We start from the raw sequence: 22,773 nt of genomic DNA, 5'->3' as shown, positions 1-22,773 counted from the left end.
TGTGCTAAGGCAAAGTAGCAGTAGTGCAGAGTACATGTAAGACCTTGATCATTGCAAAAACAACTTTCAGAGTCAGTCTGTTCAGCGGACTTCCTCCCCGATGTTCCTCTTCGTGCTTTTCTGTCGGCACGCTCCTTTTAAAGGATGTCAGCGGATGTGGTGGGAGTATCTCAGGTCTCTCCCTCCTGCTGTCTGACACACTTGCTACAGGCAGAGAGCAGCTGCACCGAAATAATGATTCTCACACATTGTTCCGTTTCTTTCCAAATGTCGTGAGCACAGATTTAAACATCGGGGCACAGGGTTTATTGGGGGAGGGTATAAGAGACAACATGCTGGCAAGGTATGGTGCAGGGACAGGAAGTGCTTACAGTTCCAGGGTTTGCCCAAAAGTACTAGGGGAAAGCCACTGTCGATATTCTAGCTCTGCTTTGATAGCAGATGTCAAAGCTTTCTCTGATTTCTTTCACAGCACACGTCTTCATGTTCGTTTTAAGAATTGTAATATTTTCTTAGTGTTGTTTCTAATGATCATAAAGGCGGTTTATGTAGTCATAGGGGTTAGGGTTAAGGCAGGGTGTCGAACTCAATTTCATCGCGGGCCACATTATGGTTGCACTCAAAGGGCCGGTTGCAACTTTTAAGACTATATAAATATATAAATATATAAATATATAATATATATAAAATAATGTATTATATGACGTTATTGCCTCTGAATTGGATTATTATGGGATAGGGTAATAACTTCATAATTAACTACATCTGAAAGCAGAAGTCTAGGGCAAATAATTGCAAGTCTCTTCAGTGCGCATGTCACAAAACTAGATGCATTGTGGGACATGTAGTTTATGGGCAACGTGCTTCTGTAAATCGGCATGTAACCGTATAATAAACGTATTATATTCCTTGGAAGCTCTTGCGGGGCCACATAACATGAAGTCGCGGGCCGGATTTGGCCCCCGGGCCTTGAGTTTGACACCCCTGGGTTAAGGTAACACCAACACAAACTGTGCTATCTCAACCAAAAAGCCACGCTAGTCCCTTTTGGAAAGTGCTCTTAATAACTTAAAGGCAACAGTCATCACAATTCAGGTAGCATGTACACTCGTTCAGTACAATTTTGCCTGTATTTGCCACCTTACTTTTTGATTTATATTTTATATTTTTTAACCTTTTTATGTTTTATGTGAAAGCACTTTGTACATCTGTTTTAGAAGGTGCTATTAAAATAAAATTCTTCTTCTTATTTTTGTAATATGATAATTGCCGCACAACCCAGTGAGAGCAAGGCAGTGTGATATCTTTAAGTTACTTTTTATATATATTTTTTTTGCGCTTTCAACATTATATTTATATTTACCACATTTGTGTATTTTTCACTGAAATATCTTCTTTTTTTTACAAATGCATATAAAAAGTTCAAATAATAATAAGTCTCAAAAACTGAACCAATCAAAAAATGATCAAATATATTGCTCTTAATTGAATTGACATGGGGGTTGGAATAGGATGCCAATTATGGTTCCCTAAGAAGACATATTTGTAAGAATGTGTTTACCATTCATAATGGATGGCTATGTAGTAAATACAATGAAATAAATGTGCTTTATTCCCTGCAGTTTTTAACAAGCAGCATTTAAACTCCGGTTTGGTGTGCGGAGCTGGATCTAACATGCGTTTTGCCTCCAGGTGGGAAATCTCGGTCTCCTCTTCATGCTGCTGTTCTTCATCTACGCTGCGCTGGGAGTGGAGCTCTTTGGCAGACTGGGTCAGTCACACTACTGACAAAAAAACACACATACACCATGGTCCTCGAGCTTCAGCGCAGAATCTAGTCATTACTACCACAGTCACGACTAAGCGCACATTGCCCCGCCTGAACCGTCTCTGTTGGATCTCGACCCCCCATCTGTCTCCCACTTTCTATTTTTCTCTCACATCAGAGACCTGTTTCGAACCAGAAAATATCACATTGGCATGATCACATGTATTCACATATTGCTTTCTCAATAGGCTAACTCATTTTCCCTGAGAGCGCAACATTGTGTGAGAGAGGAGGATTAGTGAAAAGGCATATTGGAGGACAAAAGGAACATCCTGGTGATGAAGAGGTTGCTCTCTGAGAAATGTTGTTTTGCTTCTATTTGAAGCTGAAGAACGAAATAATGTCTGTTTTTGAGTTTTCCAAAGTAATAACTTTTTTGCTGTGACCAAGCTCTGTGTCTCACTTTAAATCCATCTTGAGGGCTTACAAAGCTAAAGTAGGGAATTATATTTTCGTAAAAGGCTTTCAGAGAAGTGTGTTGGATGATTTCATTATAGCCTGGTCAGATTCTGGAAAAGTACTTTACATTGGACGTGTCATCATTTATTGAAACAAAATGAGCCTAGTCATCACTAGAGGTTACAGTTGGTTGGGCCTTGCTTCTCTGCTTCGTTACCTCATTTCTACACTTCATGATTTCACACTATCAACCTGTTGAAATGAACACAACATTGAAAACACCTTTTGCTTTCATATTTCCACTGAAACATTTTTATTTGATTCACTGTTTCCATCATAGGGCTGTCATTTTGTGTAGGCTAACAGTAGAGACCTTGGTTGCTTTCGGATAGTTTAAAAATCAGCTCCTAAGTTCTAACCCTATCTCCTATTCCTTGACCTCTGAGTGAAACGTCATGGGGTTAAGGGATAGTGGATAGGAGAATTCAAAAGGACTTAGGAGAAGAGACTGCAGTACTTTAGAGAATCCGACTGCACTTTCACTATCCGACGTGTTTATGATGCGCCAGCGGACGTCCTGAATGTGCGTCTGCTGCTGTGGGGAAACTATGGAAACTACAGTTCTCTATACAGCGGACTACAACATGGATGTTCAATAAGAACGAGGGACTACTGTAAACTCATCTAGAGACTCTGCACCGTGCTCTGACGCTGTTGCTTTATGCTTTATGAACGTGGACAACAGAGAAACATATTCTTCATGACCAAAGTTGGAATTGAAATAAAAAGGAAAGTGAAACTTATGCTCGTCACCCTCTCCCTCCGGTCCACATTAATACAAATGATCCCAATACGTATGATTGATGAACTATGAAAATATCTTAAAATCAATACAGATGTATTTATTATAAACGTTAGTCCTTAACATCTGTCACTGTGTATATCACCATTCAAACATCTTTTAAAAGTTGAACAAACCCCACACAGCTCAGTAAAGACTGTGAGATGTTGACTTTATTTGATCATTTCAGTAAAAACTAACGTTCATATTTCTCTTTTTGATTATGATACTGATGAACGTTCAAAACAAAGCACTTTGGCAACTTACCACATACGTTTTAAAATGCTTAATAAGCACCGTAACTTTCATGATATAATTTCTCCGTCATAATCGATTGTGTCCGTGAACGGCCGACCGTTGAGTGACGGCAAATGCTGCGGCTGCAATGCATTGTGGGGCAGCATTTTCTCCTCTCCTTTCGATTAGGGAGGTCCAGTGGTTCCTAAGCTAAAGGAGGTTATAAAGGAAGTTTGAAACCTCCTTTCCTTTCATTCTAGAGAATTCGAACAGCACTTATCATGGCTGCCAGTGAGGGACTTCCGGGTAATTTCACTCGGTTAGGAAGGTTCCTAAGCTAAATGGACTATTCGACTGCAGCCCTTGTATACCTCTTCCGGTAACCGTGTCTGGATGTCAACGTTTTTTTAGACATGTTTTTGTTTCCGACGGCGTCTTGCCGTCATTTGATGCCCTTATTCAGCTCGGGACGCCCTGAACGCGAGCCGAGGGCGTCCAAAAATATTAATAATTCCAGAGAAGATCGAGTTTTTATCGCTTGAAATGACGAAAAGGAAAAAGGACATCCCTCTGTTGGAGGGGCAAAGGAGTCTGGTGGGATTCTTTTCGGAGTATTGAAGATCGTTTCCCCGACATCGAAGGTGGACAACACGGAACGTGCGCGATTTGGAAGCAATGAGCGGGGGGGTTTTAGTGGAGCACGCGCATGAGCTGCGAGCGCCGGAGCCTCGCAGCGGCGATACTGAGGCTCCGTGGTAAACTGTGGTAACATGAAGAGCCGTTTGGGAGCCGAAACAGCCGGCGCAGCCGGCGCTTTAAGAGAGCCGAGCCAAATGATCCCCCCCCCCCCCCCCCCCCCCCACATCATCACGCCAAAACACTAGCCACCTTTAGCTTAGCGGTGTTGACGCTCAGCCAGTTGACAGTGATGAAGTATGTTTACAGACTAACCTTAGCTTTTTACATCTGGTTACTGCATTAACGCTTAAAACATTATAAAAGTGCTGTTAATATGTGAAGATTATCCTGCTCAACAAAATGTATAATCCACATGTTTGCCACAGATCTTATTTTCTGCAATCTTCCAAAATCCAACGGAAAAATCCCATTTTCTTTTTGTCGAGGTACATTTTGCGATGCTATAACTTACGCGTTGACCTTCATAAATCTTTAATCACTCTATTGGCTCATGAAACCTTTCAGCCCTCAGACAGGAAGACAGACATGTGAACATCTGAAAATCCTCAGGAGCCCCTTTCACACCAGCGCTTTTTCAGCTCCGGCTCGGAGCTGGAGCCTGAAAAGCGCCGGTTTTTCCTGTTCACACCGCAGCGGCGCCGGCTCTTAGCTCCGGAATCCGGTTCACTTCCAGCTCCAAAAAATTGTCGGTCTAGAGCAGGGGTGCCCAACCTTTTTTGAACCGAGAGCTACTTTTAAAGTTGCCAGTCTGCCGAGATCTACCAGTCCAAATAGAGAGGCGTAGCCAGCCTAATACCAGGTAAATACACACTTCTACTTGTATAAAACTGACCTTTATACGATGAATACTTCATAAATTACTGCAGATCCTTTATCTTACCTCTTTCTAATCTACACACATACAAGTATTTAACTGAAGTTACACAACAGTGTTGTTGATACAGAGTTGGAGTTTATTCACACGTCACATATTACAGTGGGTAATGTTTTCAAGAAACATTGAACAGTGCTGCCACATATGACACAGGAAAACAAGAAAAGACTCTGAACCCTTTCTTTGCCATTATATAAAAATAGTGTTGCTACAAAAGTATAAATTAGGCTTACTAATAAGACAACTCAGATCTGAAGCTACACAGGAATCTGCTGCCAAAGTGCAATAAAAAAGACAAAATCAATAGAATCAAACCCTTTTTTTGTTGTATTTTAGTAGAGTATAAAAATAAATGCCTTTTAAAAATAGAATGCAAGCAACACTAGTTTCTTAACCTGAATTGATGATAGACTATAATCAATTTAAGTTTGCATTGTTATACCATTTTGTACAATAATTATAATGAATCCCTCCCCTTTTGGAGCGTAGGGCAGAATTAGGAGGGAATTCCGTCTCGTAGCGTTTGTGCACTGTTTTGAAATGCCGCTCCTAAATTACCCTTCTTCGATAAAGCCACGCTCGCATTGCAGATGAGACAGATGGACTTTGAATTGGAATAGATACAAAAATAATCATCCTCCCACTCGGGGTGAAAATTATATATTTTGGGCTTTTTTGCTTCTGCCATAATTGCGGTCTTGTGTGTGTGCGGACTGTCACTCCTGTTGACACCAGGTTGACACGGACAACGTCAGCGAAATAGTCACCACTGCCGACCAGCCACGCCCCGACACATGGGGTCACGCCGGCCAATCACAAAGCTTTGATGCGTTCAAGTGCATTATTCTGGCACAGGAAGATTATGTTATAGGACATTAACGATAAAACAGAATATTGTTGTTCTATTTTTAGACACATCTCGCGATCGACTGGGAATCTCCCCGCGATCGACCGGTCGATCGCGATCGACTGGTTGGGCACCCCTGGTCTAGAGGCAAGAGCTTCGGAGCTAAGAGGTGGCGTCGCTTACGTCTCTCTTACGTCGAGGCGTGCAGGAAACTAAACCCTCCTCCCCTGAACATGGGTCGACTGTCATGCCTGCCTACAAGCAGTAGTGCTTATAAACACACTTTATAAAGTCAGGCAACACTAACCAGGCTTTGTGTGATTCTGTTTATTTGTACCTTACTTTGACCATCCGTTCATTGTTATTGATCATTGTGGAGAGAGGCAGACGTTTTGTTTTGTATTATAGCAGCTATCGGATGGAATCAATACATGGGCTGCACAGGTTGTGGTGTCCGACTATCACAAGTAGAATCATAATAAAAATACGCCGGTAAAATGTGCCTGTAGAAAACGGTGTATGCCACAATAGGATAGCAATAGCAAGTAGTCCGTTTAGCTTCGGTTGCTATGCTAACATCACCCATTTTATACCAGACACTTTCATAACAGCGTTGTGATACCAAACAGCGTCAATTCAGACTGACACACATTCACTTAGGCTAAGGGGAACTGGGGATATGTATCAGCTGCTTGTGTGAGTTGGACAGTGAATACTTTAGAGCGGCCGCAGCAGTGTGAGCTAACCGGGAGCTAACGGAGGAGAATAAACTCCCGTGGAAGAGCAGCCAACACTGCAGTGGTCGGTAAATGCCGCAGAAAAACATTAATAAACAATGAACCACGGCACTCTGGAGCAAAGCATAAGCTTGGAGAAGTCGTTATTCAATTTAATCTGGCTTCGTGTGATTAAAAGCAACACGATCATCGACCCGACGCAGTTCCCCGTTGTTGTTGTTGTGAGCGCCGTAATGCCGTTGGGGAGCAAATCAGCGATGTAAACGGTGACGTCATGACGCAGCAGCGGCAGCACCAGTCGGGCTCTGGGCGGTGTGAACAGAGCGGGAGCAGAAAAGGGAAACCGGAGCTGAACCAGAAAAGCTCTAGCTCGGAGCTAGAAAGGGAAAAGCGCTGGTGTGAAAGCCGCAAGGGAGACTTAAGACATGTGTTACTGTTGGTTCTCTTGAGTTTCCACTCTGTGACGGTGGTGTCGCAGAAGGCTGAACAGATAAGGGAAGGTCACAGGAAAGGGACATAGGAGAGTGGATGGAATGAGGGTTTGAATGTTAATGCTCACAGATTCGGATTCAAACTTTAGTGCAGAAAGTTTCTATTAGTTTCTACATTTCAATTTGAATCTAAATTAAATTACTGATCTCTTAGACTTAATGGCCGGATGAATCTCCATTTCCCGCCACGCCCTCAGGCCACTGGGCCATGACTCAGACTCGAGGGGAATAAGTTATTTGTACCCCACTAGAATAACAGATGACTGGAAAGTCTTTTGAAAACCAACATGGCAAAGTTAGCAAAAATGTAGCTGGCAAAATAAAACTCTTCTGGTTTTGTGTCTTCTAGTTTATTTGATAGAAGCTCTATGGTTTTATAAATGAATCGTTGTGCCTCTTCAAAGGGCACTGTTTAGTACGCATGAATAAAGCTTCAAGAGTTACTTTAATGCCTGTTATTGTTGCCGTATTCAGTTCCTCTGAGCTACACACCTCTCACTTTCCTCCTGATGGTTGATCCTTAGAATAAGACACAAGGTATTCAAGTCTCTGAGGACTCTCTCATGGTTCTCCAGCTTCCTGCTGATGTGACCTAGGGCTGGAAACAAAGAAGGATGTCTTTCAGACTGTTTTGATTCTGTAAAGAGGCTCTCGAGGGCTTTCTGTCAAATTGACCTTGAGACTGACGGAGACATTGTTCTCCTCTCCTCTGCCACGTCCACAGGGACACACTGCTAAGCAGCTGTTTGTGTGTTCAGTCATCGCTGCTTTCATACGACTAAAGCATTAGGACTTTCTAAACGGGGTACTGATAAGTATACCATCATTTATACTCACTTTTATCTCCGTATGCTGTTTTGTAACGACCATGTCTATAAAGTGGTGCAGCAATGATGTATCTTTGAAGGCCAACCCAGAAGTTAACATCGCAAGAGCTCCCTTGACAAAAAGCAAGGGAGTTTTCAATTGGCTTTTTAAATATTGAATAAAGTAAGCTCCTCGGCAAACACACCATTTATAGCAAACATATTTACACTAATTTTACAATAGTTTAAGTGCTAATGCAATGGCTTAAGGGAAATATCTAACGTTATAAACTAACAGTCACGGTCACATGACTTTACTTCAACAACGCTAAGCTAAATGCGGCTAATGTTCAGCAAGATGACGTTAGTAGTCTTATTTAGTCACTTGTTTGCAACCGCCTTTTTAAAGACCCTTAAAAGCTTCAGCCATTCACGAATGTTTAGAATAGAATCGTTTAATGTCATCGTACAATGAGATCATAAATGCTTCTCCCTTTCAAGGGTGCCATCAAAACAAAAAAACATCACAACAAATACATGCGGCATACATACTTAGGAATAAGGAATAAAGTGCAGTAGTTATTTCCAGGAGTATAAAAATAAAATCTGTAATGTAATAGATAATAATAATAATAGTATGTATTTATAATAATGATATATGTACAGAGTCACATTTACGATGATTAAGAGGTATGATTTCAGGTGTTAAGAGCAATGATGGCTCTTGGGAAAAAACTGTTTGTTTTGGATTGTATTCAACAATTACTGACGTCATGCATACATGAACAAAACGTGAAAATCTCGTAAGTTTTCGTTTTAACCGCAGATGTTATCAGGCATCTAAACAAAATCTGATTTAAAAAAACCATTGACTTTAATACTTGGGAACCAGGAAGACCCAAAATGCTAATGAACTCCCAGGTTTTGGACTCATTCCTGCAACGCACTATTTAGTGGTGTAACTGATGTCTTTTGTTATGTTTGTGTGTTGATTAGAGTGCACTGAGGACAACCCATGTGAGGGTCTGAGTCGACACGCCACCTTTGCGAACTTTGGGATGGCCTTCCTCACTCTGTTTCGAGTTTCCACAGGAGACAACTGGAATGGGATTATGAAAGTATGAACACACACACACACACACAAATACATGAGGACTTACTTATCTCATAACCACAGACAGAGCAATGACCTCCCAAACCAATTATGACATAATAAAGTGGCTTAGAGCCGAGCAATGTCAACACTTTATCATCTCCAGTTTTACTTAATTAAGAAATGTTATGTAATCGTTAATTGACTCGAAAATATATATTTAAATACGGTAACGAATGAGAACAGCTTTGAGCATTTCTTTTTTTTTCTGTCTGGCTAATAATGTTAATAACCATTTGAATCATAAGGATACTTTTGTGGATTGGACCTTATGTGTATTTTCCGTGGATTATTTACTTTTGGGGATGTGATATACAGTATCCAGTGGGCTAAATTATCATTTGAAGTGTATATTAGTGTATTCAATTCAATCATTTCCTTTTTTAAATGTTCAGTAGATAGCAGGCAAAACTGTCCAGTCACAGCCTTTCCTTATTTAACCTCGTTTTTTTTATTTTTCTAATTTTTAGGCAACATTTATACATACTTATACATACACAGGGAGGCCCCATTTCTTTTAATCAAGCACCTCCTGGAACTGGTTTGTCATCACTTGATTTAACAATCTGCAGATTATGTAACCAAACAGGGGAGAGCTGTTCAGTTTTTGCCACCACACATGCACACTTGCACTGCATAAACTCAAGTGTCCCAGCAGCAGATGTGGATGTGTGGGTAAGGAAGGAACCAGAGCAGCTGCCGTTTTAACACCCTACAATCACTGTACAAACTGTCCCTGTTTCTCCTTCAACTCATCCAGATTTCAAATCATCCAATGCTGTCAATGAGCATCCATATTAAATAACCAAAAGTTGAAGGTTCACTTGTTCATGTCTCTTCTACATCAACATGTGTCCCCTCTTCTTCATGTCTCTTCTACATCAACATGTGTCCCCTCTTCTTCATGTCTCTTCTACATCAACATGTGTCCCCTCTTCTCCATGTCTCTTCTACATCAACATGTGTCCCCTCTTCTTCATGTCTCTTCTACATCAACATGTGTCCCCTCTTCTTCATGTCTCTTCTACATCAACATGTGTCCCCTCTTCTCCATGTCTCTTCTACATCAACATGTGTCCCTCTTCTTCATGTCTCTTCTACATCAACATGTGTCCCCTCTTCTTCATGTCTCTTCTACATCAACATGTGTCCCCTCTTCTTCATGTCTCTTCTACATCAACATGTGTCCCCTCTTCTTCACGTCTCTTCTACATCAACATGTGTCCCCTCTTCTTCACGTCTCTTCTACATCAACATGTGTCCCCTCTTCTTCACGTCTCTTCTACATCAAACATGTGTCCCCTCTTCTTCATGTCTCTTCTACATTAACATGTGTCCCCTCTTCTTCATGTCTCTTCTACATCAACATGTGTCCCCTCTTCTTCATGTGTCTTCTACATCAACATGTGTCCCCTCTTCTTCATGTCTTCTTCCACATCAACATGTGTCCCCTCTTCTTCATGTCTCTTCTACATCAACATGTGTCCCCTCTTCTTCACGTCTCTTCTCTACATCAACATGTGTCCCCTCTTCTTCATGTCTCTTCTACATTAACATGTGTCCCCTCTTCTTCATGTCTCTTCTACATCAACATGTGTCCCCTCTTCTTCATGTGTCTTCTACATCAACATGTGTCCCCTCTTCTTCATGTCTCTTCCACATCAACATGTGTCCCCTCTTCTTCACGTCTCTTCTACATCAACATGTGTCCCCTCTTCTTCACGTCTCTTCTACATCAACATGTGTCCCCTCTTCTTCATGTCTCTTCTACATCAACATGTGTCCCCTCTTCTTCACGTCTCTTCTACATCAACATGTGTCCCCTCTTCTTCATGTCTCTTCTACATCAACATGTGTCCCCTCTTCTTCATGTCTCTTCTACATCAACATGTGTCCCTCCTCGTCTTCATCACGTCTCTTCTACATCAACATGTGTCCCCTCTTCTTCATGTCTCTTCTACATCAACATGTATCCCCTCTTCTTCATGTCTCTCATGTCTCTTCTACATCAACATGTGTCCCCTCTTCTTCATGTCTCTTCTACATCAACATGTGTCCCCTCTTCTTCATGTCTCTTCTACATCAACATGTGTCCCCTCTTCTTCATGTCTCTTCTACATCAACATGTGTCCCCTCTTTCTTCATGTCTCTTCTACATCAACATGTGTCCCCTCTTCTCCAGTCTCTTCTACATCAACATGTGTCCCCTCTTCTTCATGTCTCTTCTACATCAACATGTGTCCCCTCTTCTTCATGTCTCTTCTACATCAACATGTGTCCCCTCTTCTTCATGTCTCTTCTACATCAACATGTGTCCCCTCTTCTTCATGTCTCTTCTACATCAACATGTGTCCCCTCTTCTTCACGTCTCTTCTACATCAACATGTGTCTCCTCTTCTTCATGTCTCTTCTACATCAACATGTGTCCCCTCTTCTTCATGTCTCTTCTACATCAACATGTGTCCCCTCTTCTCCATGTCTCTTCTACATCAACATGCGTCCCCTCTTCTCCATGTCTCTTCTACATCAACATGTGTCCCCTCTTCTTCATGTCTCTTCTACATCAACATGTGTCCCCTCTTCTTCATGTCTCTTCTACATCAACATGTGTCTCCTCTTCTTCATGTCTCTTCTACATCAACATGTGTCTCCTCTTCTTCATGTCTCTTCTACATCAACATGTGTCCCCTCTTCTTCATGTCTCTTCTACATCAACATGTGTCTCCCTCTTCTTCATGTCTCTTCTACATCAACCATGTGTCCCCTTCTTCTCCATGTCTCTTCTACATCAACATGTGTCCCCTCCTCTTCTTCATGTCTCTTCTACAATCAACATGTGTCCCCTCTTCTTCATGTCTCTTCTACATCAACATGTGTCTCCTCTTCTTCATGTCTCTTCTACATCAACATGTGTCCCCTCTTCTTCATGTCTCTTCTACATCAACATGTGTCCCCTCTTCTCCATGTCTCTTCTTACATCAACATGCGTCCCCTCTTCTCCATGTCTCTTCTACATCAACATGCTGTCCCCTCTTCTTCATGTCTCTTCTACATCAACATGTGTCTCCTCTTCTTCTCTCTATCATGTGTCTCCTTCTTCATGTCCTCTTCTACATCAACATGTGTCCCTCTTCTTCCATGTCTCTTCTACATCAACATGTGTCCCCCTCTTCTTATGTCTCTCTTCTACATCAACATGTGTCCCCTCTCTCTTCATGTCTCTTCTACAATCAACATGTGTCTCCTCCTCTTCTTCATGTCTCTTCTACATCAACATGTGTCTCCTCTTCTTCCTGTCTCTTCTACATCAACATGTGTCTCCCTCTTCTTCAATGTCTCTTCTACATCAACATGTGTCCCCTCTTTCTTCATGTCTCTTCTACATCAACATGTGTCCCCTCTTCTTCATGTCTCTTCTACATCAAACATTGTCTCCTCTTCTTCATGTCTCTTCCATTCTACATCAACATGTGTCTCCTCTTCTTCATGTCTCTTCTACATCAACATGTGTCCCCTCTTCTTCATGTCTCTTCTACATCAACATGTGTCTCCTCTTCTTCATGTCTCTTCTACATCAACATGTGTCCCCTCTTCTTCATGTCTCTTCTACATCAACATGTGTCCCTCTTCTTCCATCTCCTTCTACATCAACATGTGTCTCCTCTTCTTCTTCATGTCTCTTCTACATCAACATGTGTCTCCTCTTCTCTCATGTCTCTTCTACATCAACATGTGTCCCCTCTTCTTCATGTCTCTTCTACATCAACATGTGTCCCCTCTTCTTCATGTCTCTTCTACATCAACATGTGTCTCCCTCTTCTTCATGTCCCTTCTACATCAACATGTGTCCCCTCTTCTTCATGTCTCTTCTACATCAACATGTGTCCCCTCTTCTTCAGTGTCTCTTCTACATCAACATGTGTCCCCCTCTTCTTCTCATGTCTCTTCTACATCCAACATGTGTCCCCTCTTCTTCATGTCTCTTCTACATCAACATGTGTCCCCTCTTCTTCATGTCTCTTCTACATCAACATGTGTCCCCTCTTCTTCATGTCTCTTCTACATCAACATGTGTCCCCTCTTCTTCATGTCTCTTCTACATCAACATGTGTCCCCTCTTCTTCATGTCTCTTCTACATCAACATGTGTCCCCTCTGTGGAAAGAGACTCTGAAAGTTTCAGGAAAAAAGATTCTCTCTCTTTTTGATCCATTTCTATAAAAACCTGTCTGAAAATGAGCTGATCAGATTTTGGCCACTTTATGATGTCATAACGATGTTTTGTCTTGTGTAGCCATTAGCCAATCACCATCCAATGTAACCCCCCCCCCCCCCTCCCCTTATCACCTGAATCTCCTCTAGAGCACCATTGAGTTCTTTGTAACCAAATCTCTCTCAGAGGGGCGTGGGGAGGGGCTCCTTATTTTCATCTAAAGTAACAGACAGAGAATCAGCTCTTTGGAAACAGGGCTGAAACAGAGGGGATTATGGGTAATGCTGCAATGATCTGTTTGGTGTTTGGAGCCAAACACTTCAGAGACATGTTTTGTATATAACTGAGACCTGTAATATATTGATGAAAAACATCATGATAAGGGATCTTTAATATTTCAGAGCTTTGTCAAATAGCCTCAGGTTTATTGAACAGTGTATATCCACATAATGTGTGTTTCACTTGTTCTCCCCCTTTCCTTCTAACCTTCTTCCTTGTCTTTTAAGGACACGTTGAGGGAATGTCATCCAGAGGAACTAAACTGCCTTACCTACCTGCCTTTGATCTCTCCGATCTACTTTGTCACATTTGTGCTGATGGCGCAGTTTGTGCTGGTCAATGTGGTGGTGGCTGTTCTGATGAAACATCTGGAGGAAAGCAACAAGGTACAGTAAATACAGAGGCTTACACCAAGAGAGTGTGCCAAATGCAAAACATATGTATATATATTCGTACATTTGTCATCGCATACTGAAAAAAATCGGATGGAACGCAATGTAGTAATCAAGGGAAACAACTTCTACTTTTGCAGGAAGCTAAAGAGGACGCAGAGATGGATGCAGAGATCGCCTTGGAGATGGCCATGGAGAGGCAACGCAAATTAAGCACAACTTCCCACAACAGCTCAGCGGCAGGAACCTACGTTGGGCCGTGTCCAAATTCACCTGGAGAGGTAGGGAGACGTACACTCAGTGGGGGTAGAAGTATTCCTACACTGCACTATAACTTTTATCCATGTATTTTTTCTTTTAATGTTTCTTTTATTAGCTTTTCTTTTTAATGACTGATTTTAAATGCCATTTTCTTAATGTCTTTCATTTTTTGTAAAGCACTTTGAATAGCCTCGTGTTGAAAGGTGCTATATAAATAAACTTGCCTTGCCCTTTAGTTTAGTAAAAGCACCAATATCACACTGTGCTAATATCACTGCAAAAATACTCAACAAGTTAAAGTCCTGCATTTGGAAATGATACTTAAGTAAATTGTATAATCTGGAAATTGTACTTAGATCAGATTACCCAATGCAGAGACATCTCAAATGAATGAAAGAAAATATCATAAAAAATCAATTGTTCAATATCAGTAAAATAAATACTTACATCTTTTTTTAAATGTTCTATCAATCTCTTAAAAAACTGTCATTGCATAAACTATTGGCTATTATAATTTATAACAAAACCTCATATTTATAAACTCTAAAAACAGTATTTTTGTTTTAACTGATCTTTTTGGAAAAATCATTAATTTCTAAGAAAGTCGTTATTTTAGATATTAAATAAATGGTCAAATAAAATGTACCTTCTTTCTTTGACTGAAGTGGCATTACTTAAAACACTCAGATAAAGCACAAATACCTACTGCCAGTAAGTACAATAGCAAATGAAGTGACGTTCCACCACAGCCTAGACTAACCCTGAAACTGAGTGTGTATTATTTAGGGGTGCAGGGGAAGACATGATCATAGGCTGCAGGTGTTTCTGAATGCTCCTCTTATTTACTGCATCCATTGTAAATGCTGCAATAGTCAGTTTCCTGCACAGAGACAGTCAGTGCTGGACTCAGTGGTCTCTGTCTCCCCCCGCAGGAGGAAGAGGAGGAGGTGCAGTACATCGACCCGGACCTGCTGTCGTCAAGGAAGATGTCTGTATCCAGGATGCACTCTCTGCCTAACGACAGCTACATGTTCAGACCCGTGCGGCCCGCCAGCGCCCCCTTCCCTCTGGAGGAGATAGAGCTCCGCCCCCAGCCCCAGCATTCAGGTAAACTATCTAATAAGAATGTATTTCTTTTAAATATAAGACCATTTTCTATCTTCTCTTTGTTCTAGCCTGGTTTATTGCTCTAATAGACACAGGTCGTGCTCAGTACACTTAACCAGCTTCTCGCACAATGCGTACAATTATGTTATTTGTAAGAATATACACATGCTGTACAAATACTGTAGATGTGCTGTATAATGTGGTAATCTCTTTTTGTTCTTTTTTTGTACATATGTAAAATGTATGTTTTGTAAAATAGTGTTATAATCTAATGTGAGGTCAGAGGCCTGACACTGAAATTGAAACTCACTAACGAATCAATACAGTCTCATCGGACCAATGCCATGGTTTAAGAGTCCTTTTACTGAAGGAGTGAAGTTTAAGAAGTTCTTATATCTAACTATATGTGAGACAAATGATGGTTAGAACAGTGAACATGGGGTTTTCATCGCATTTGAGGCCACAATCCTACTTTTTGGAGCATTTTATGACACTACTGAATACAAATAATATAGAGTGACAGCTTTTGTTACCGGACCCTTATCATTGTGCACAGATTGAAGGTCCAGAGCTGTTGGCACCGACCAAGATTCCTCTTTATTAGGATGGTAACTATGATATTCAAGGATTCGAAGCACAGTTAGGAATGCCATAGATAAGTTTGATAATTACTATTTACAAGCATTTCAATATATTTGAGAACCATTTGCACTCAAATGTCGAAATATATATATTTATTTTACATTTTTAAATGGTTCTGAAACATACATCTTCTACTACAGTAGTACCTTTGATGCATTGGAAAGTAAAATGTTTATTATTTTGTTGTAAGATACACACTTTTTAAACTTGAAACACTTGAATGATTTACTTGTAAAGTGTGTCCTAGTAAAAGCGTAGATACTTTTACAATCATTCATTGTATAATTGACATACATTTAATAATCAATAATAATAGTCAACATTTGTAACTCCCTATTAAATAAAACCTGGTACAAATATACCTTATATCATCCTATGTATATGTAGGTCTTGTTTGGGTCATTAAGGCAAAACAGACATGAAAACATTTCCCAAAGCACTGACGAGCGCTGTTTTATCTGCAGTCAGAATCTAAAGGCATGTTGAGGCCAGGCTGTGGACAGACTCTGTCCCAAGGTACTGACTGCAGCCGATGAGCTGACTCAATGTGAATCTGTGCCACTTTCACACAGGCTCATCTGCTCAGCTGCTGAATGTCCGTTTACTTAATGGCCAAGCTGCAAAGCCACACAACTAATCCAAGAAATAAAAGCCTGTGGTGCTTTGTCTGTTGTCGGATTAAAACGTGTTGGATTTATAATCAAGTGGCTTCACAGCTTGGCCTGAAAGTAGAATGAAAATGAACTTGTGTAAGATCTAACTCTGCTGCAATGTTATTCCATCTGAACCCACAGGTGAACTGGACCTGTGTGTGCAGACATGCCTAAGATCCTGGTTACACAATCTCATAGCAGTCATTGGTCATATATTAAATTCATGATCTTTTTGCACACTTGTAAGTAACTGTTATTGGATGGCATGACGATCTTAATACTGCCACTAGGAGGTGTTGATGTAACCAGGATCTAATGCAGAATATTATCCAGGAAATGTGACTATCCCTAATAATTATAGTTCTGCTACGAACTGATGACCGACTGTATGTGCTAATAATCTGTTTTCAGAAAACACTTTATTTTCACAGCACATTTGAAGCATTTGTTAATGAGCTAAAACAAAAAACGTCCCTGTCCTTCTTGTTGCTCAACAGGCCTATCAAAATTAAGTGTTTTTGTAATCCTGGCCCAGTTCAAATACGTTTAAATCCTCCCAAAGTAAAAGGAAACAGTCCGAATGTGTTTGCATGTGCAACAATGCATGTGTTTGCATTGTGATTCTGTCCATGTGTTTATATCATGGCTGTGATTTTAAATCTTTACGTGTCCACCTCCAGGCTCGGTGACGTCGGTCCACTCCCAGCCGTGTGAGGGTCGCGCTCTGCTGCAGGTACCGGACGCCTCCCCCGTTCACCCTCGGTCACCTCCCACCCTTACCCTTCCCCTTCCCCGCATCGCCCCTCCCACGCCCAGCCCCTCCCCACGGGCCCTGCGCAGACAGGTGACGGACTCCTTCATACTTCCAAAAACACATATTGCAATATAACCGCTCATATAGATGTATTGATTGTTTGTTCATGTTTCAGGTGGCAGTGAAAGTAGATTCTGTGGAGTGCCAGAGTTATGAGCAACAGGAGAGACCCCACCCTGCTCCCCTGCCTCCCCTCTCTTCTCACCCGTCCTCCCTGCCTCCTCCTCCTCCTCCCTCCTCTCCCTCACCTCTTCCACCTTGCTCCCCTTCAGCCGTCCCCCTCCCTCCCCCCTCTCCCCTTCACCCTCTCCTGTCCTCCCCTCTCCCTCCTCCGCCGTCTTCCCCCTCGCTCCTGCTCCCTCCGCCCCCCTCCCCCCGCCTGCGGAGACCCCGGCAGCTCTCGGGCGTCTCCCTCTGCGACCCGGCGGACGAGGAGGTGTGTCACATCACCAGCTCCGCCCGCCAGAGGTGGAGGGAGGAGGAGGGAGGGGGGGGTAAGGTGGGACGCAGCCACTCCCTCTCTCCTTACATCGACTCCTCCTCCCCCCCCGCCCCCCCAGCTGCCTCCCTCCTCCTCCAGGAGCGCGCTCAGCCTCCTCGGGGCGGTGCTGACGGACTTCAGGAAGGGGTCGAGCGCGGACAACCACGGCTTCACGGACGAGCCGCCATCTTTGTCGGCCGGTTACCCCGACGACCACCGCCGCCACTCCATTGAGGTCTGCCTCCCGCAGGCCGTCATCACCGGGGACGACCGCGACTTCACCCCCCGGTCCGGTCCGGCGTTCCCCGTGAGGGTGCAGTCGGTCGGGGGCGGCCACAGGAAGAAGAAGATGAGTCCCCCTTGTATATCCATCCACCCGCCTTCAGAGAGGGAACACCACCAAATCGCCTCACCCCCTAAACTGTCTGACTGCAGCATGATGTTGAGACGCAGGACGCCTTCGTACGACCCGATGCACACCCCCCTCACACCCATCCACGTGCCGCTGCAAACACACTCGCCAACACACACTCTGACTCTGTCCCGGGCGTCCACTCCCACACACACCTACACCCCGTCTCACGCCTCCACGCCCTCACACATCCCCATCAGCCCCAACATCTTCATCCAGCCGCACGCACCTCTCGTCCCCATGTCTTTCTCGCAGACCCTCTCCCCCGCTGCGAGGCAGGACTACATCCCCCTCCCCCAGTTCACCTTCGACCAACCGCAGTCCAGATACATGAGCGGCCTGTCTCCCGGCCTGTCAGACGCCGACACGGCCACATGCTCCTCCCCCTTCGACAACAGACTGGGGAGCGGTGCGGGATTCAGTGCAAAGAATCGTAGGACCGCCCAATGAACGTCTGGGCTTTTGCCTTCAGGAATTATTTGGTCCTAAATCTCTGAAGTCGGAGTAGAGCGTCCTCTCAGCAGAGATTGGTGCTGGGGAGAAATGAAGAGGGAGATGGATTATTTGTTTTGCTTCGACAACTAGAAAAGGTTTATTCTTTCCAGAGACGCTGGTACAGACCTAGAATAACACACGGTGGATTTATTTTCCGGGACGCAGCTTGAAGGACAGCAGATCCTCGGCGGCTGTACCGGTCTAACAGGACCCACTGTACATGGTGTGTTTGGGACTAATACTAAAAACACACCAGGACTAAAGCCACCTAACTCCGTAGCCAAAGTTTTTTTTTGACACACTGTCCCCACCCACGCGAGCCAATCAGGAAGCAGCGTCTGGCTGACACCCTCTGACCTTACACAGGAAGTGGTTTTGTGAAATGCGAGCGTTGGGGGGGGGAATTGTGGGATATGCAACTTCAGGTTTTCTACAGAAGTTCTGCTTGCCCCTCCTCTGCTCCTCGATCACATTGATCAGAGCAGAAGTGTGTGTGTGTGTGTGTGTGAGCGTGTCTGCGTTTTCCTATGTGCGAGTATCGTCAAATCTGTTGTCATGGAAGTCGGCCATGTTGTTCTTACGCCTGCAACGAGAGAGAGGGGAAGCAGGGCAGAGCTGTAGTGTATGTTTATTTGTGTATCTGTGCAGTGTAAATAAAGGAAAATACTGTATTTGGTGAGATTAAAAATAGCTCTATCCATATGCACATATTTTTATAGAGATCTAAAATGTTTTTTGCACACACATTTGAATTTCAAGTTGCTTGTTTTTTCCTCTGTTGTCCTCTTGTGAATGTATGTTTTCCGTTTCAAAATCCGGAGAGAAGCGAGGGAGATCAACCCTCCTCTCAACGGGAGGTCGAGGATTGGGATTTTATTTTTCTATTTTTGAAAAAGAGAAAGAAGAGAACAGGGATGTGTTTCTGTAGCTGTGTCTCAGATTTCTGTGTATTTGATGTCTAGATTACAGTCCTAAAGAGGCGGGCTCAGTGATGCAAGCCAAATTCATTTAAAGAGGTTTTTCAGCCTTGACATTTTGTGTACATGTGTTGAGACCTAGCTTAGCCACATCAAAATATAAATGTGGCTCTTATTCAAAAGTATTTCCCTTGTAGTGAAGTAAAGCATTATATCCAACACACAAACTAAATGATTTACTTCAGTGTATTTATTTGTTCAGATAAAGTATACAACTGACTTCTTACCTAAAGGAACATTTAAAACACTAACAAAATCCAGTATTATCCACTTTAGAATCCTTAGAAAGTCGTCTCTGAGCCCCCCCCCTTCTGCAGCTGTTTTCATGCTGGATACACCAGTTAGTGTTTCTGTGCATCAAAAGACAACCAAACTAACTTATTAAATATGTGTAGCCAGAGTGCAATAATAATATATACTTGTGGAGAATATAGTGACATCCACAACATAAAAAACAACCACACTCTCGTGTTAGTACATACTGTAGAACTACTATATAATATAAACCCATTTTTCTATGATTGAGAGTATTTATATCCGTAGTGTTACTGTAGGTACTAGCCCCCTGGGTGGGGCTGTAAGCAGTGTTAGGTACTGTAGATTTATTTAAAAAAGCTCCAGCCCACCATATGTTGGCGTTACTGTAAACAGAAGGGAGGACTCTCATTTACACCCCTCAATTTTATTTCCCCCATTAGATCGTAATAAGACAACACCAACCTACATGTCATGCATCCCCTATGGTGTGAACGAACAGCATCGTCCTTCCAGTGCGTGATTGTTTTCCTGCCGAGCCATACCTTTATTACGACACAGCACAATATGTATTTAAGTCTATTTTGTGCACAGTCTGGTTAGGCACAGGTACATAAAGAAGCATGCTTGTAAACTACTCATTTACTACTGATTCCTCTTTTTAAAGGCAGCTGGCCGGGTGGCGTCTTTATTTATTTGTGATCAGCTTGTAAGATGCACAACTCCTCAGTGATTTGAGTGGAAACCAAAGTGCTTTGATGCTGCACCGTCATCACCACAGGCCCATTGTTCAAATACTTACATTGTATTCATGTATATGTATTGGCAACCAAATTGTGTTTAATTGATTAGCAGATTAACAACTGATATTGGTACAAACTCGTATTTAAGCCTTTGAGTTTATTGACATGTCATATATCTTTGTGGGAATTCAGTTAAATAAAAGGACAGATCTTGTTATGGTGATTTGTCCGATTCAAATTGGCTGAAAATAGCATTAAAAGGCTGTAGAAAAAATCCCTTATAAACATTAGATCAGATTATGCTTCTCCTTCAACATCCGCATCACCTTTAAATCTCCCAAGCAGTACGCATGTAAAAGAAAAAAGAAGAAACTTGTTTATGTTAGCTTCAGCTTACGACACATCTTGACCTGTGTGTACTACAGCGTGGTGCTTTGTTGTCATCATTTCAAAGTTCGATAAAGTTTGGTTTCTCGCAAACACAGAATGAAAAGCTCTTGGACAATAAAATCACAGTTATAAAAAAAGGTTGCTGCTTGTGAACGCAGCTTGTTAATCTTTTGATAGCGCTATTCTTCCAGTTCTGAGATGTTGTCCTCCCTCCTGTACATGGCACAGTTGGTCGTCCCCTGGTTTGAAAATGTATGTGGTCGATCACACTGTTACTGTGCAACCGCTTTGTCCTGTTTTGTGTCCTCTTCCTGGACAGATTGTCAGCAATGAGATGTTTTAAGTAGTCTGAAGACGGCCTCTTTCTGTCCCACTCTTATTTAACTTAGTGCAGACCACCCCGATCTACAGCGTATCGCCATATTAATCGACACAGTTTGGTAGAGTGACTGCATAATTGTTCTTACAGATCTTTGGATCTCAGTATTTAAATCCTGTTTTTGAGGAAACAGTTTTGACTATTGCATGTTCTGATTTACGAAAAAAAAAATCTTTTGGGAAAGAATCATCTGGATGTTTTAGAGATTTTGATATTTGCATTTTCAGATGTTTCCATTTGTAGATTGACTACCTAATTGCACTGGGCTGATTAAATGACCCTATTCTTTATTGTCCAATGCAATAGGTGGTTATTTGCTGTATGAGGACAGAGCTTGTCTTTATACAGTTTTTTAGAGAGACATGGAAACATAGCTGGTTCTATTTTTGTTCAGAACCGACGTTATTTAATGTTGAGGTGAACCTTTTTTCACTGTTTTCTCCTGATACTCTAAATGCTAGAACTCTAGTGATGGTGAAGCTAATTAACTGATATATATATACATATATATATATATATATATATTTGATGTAGGGGTAGCCTCCGCCCTGAGATAAGGATACAGATGACTCGTGTTCTCTGGGTGACACTGAGCTGCTCCGGCTCCCAAAAAGTTCAAACTGACAGAACTTGACTTTGACGAATCAGAAGCCTTGTGTTTTTCTTTCTTTATTTTTACAACCCTTAAGTGATTGCCCCCAGACACCCCCAAACCCCCCCAAGCCTTACAAGGAGGGGAGGAGGTGTGTTTTATCTGTCAGAGGAGAGTGTCTGCAATAATAAGCCCTCCATTAGAAGGGAGGGGACAGGGGAGGAGTTTTAAAGGCTCGACACACAGTCGGACTCTGCATTGTATCGTTGCTGATTATTGTGTGATGACCAACCGTTGTCCTGAAGGATGTTTCCCTGTCAATTAAAAAATACAAGATTTTTTTATTCCTGATACATGTCTGTTTTATTTCTTTTGTTGGTGTTAATTTACACATTATTGATTCATTCCTACTGTGTGGAGCAGGGACGTCCAAACTTTTTACACAGAGGGCCACATACAGAAAAATATATGAAGGACTGGGCCACATAGAGATATACTGCCTCTTCAGTTCAGTTATAAGTTGGAAAAATCAATCCAATGTAGGTCAATTATTCTTGATTAAATGTAAGTAAAGAATTGCCTACATCACAGCTCTCCATAGGGTTTCATTTATTTTGTTAGCAGCTCATTCCTTAAAACAGAAGCTTCAGATTGATTATAATAAGAGGAAATATTAAGGGTCTAGTTCAAGGTTGTTATGTACATTTGTTATTGAAATCAATTTAGATTTGTCAGAACATGTTTTCAACTTTAATGTACTGCATTTATTTGAAAATT

At 42.1% G+C, this 22,773-nt stretch overlaps 1 protein-coding gene across 1 annotated transcript in view; it reads left to right on the top strand.

The window, feature by feature from the left end:
• Window positions 1-22,347, top strand: part of LOC117535832 (voltage-dependent T-type calcium channel subunit alpha-1H-like) — a gene marked incomplete at its 5' end in the record, with an annotated part of 64,852 nt that extends 42,505 nt beyond the window's left edge. The window contains 8 exon segments of the mRNA XM_034200424.1: window positions 1,693-1,771; window positions 8,756-8,877; window positions 13,631-13,789; window positions 13,936-14,076; window positions 14,989-15,163; window positions 17,139-17,302; window positions 17,388-17,831; window positions 17,833-22,347. Of these exon segments, the coding sequence (XP_034056315.1) occupies window positions 1,693-1,771; window positions 8,756-8,877; window positions 13,631-13,789; window positions 13,936-14,076; window positions 14,989-15,163; window positions 17,139-17,302; window positions 17,388-17,831; window positions 17,833-18,615 (2,067 nt within the window).
• Between the last annotated feature and the right edge of the window lie 426 nt (window positions 22,348-22,773).

This window comes from Gymnodraco acuticeps, unplaced genomic scaffold (genome assembly GCF_902827175.1).
Source record: "Gymnodraco acuticeps unplaced genomic scaffold, fGymAcu1.1, whole genome shotgun sequence".
Taxonomy (NCBI): Eukaryota; Metazoa; Chordata; class Actinopteri; order Perciformes; family Bathydraconidae; genus Gymnodraco; species Gymnodraco acuticeps.
Note: the sequence above shows the minus strand (reverse complement) of the source record. Positions and strands in the feature narration are given on the sequence as shown.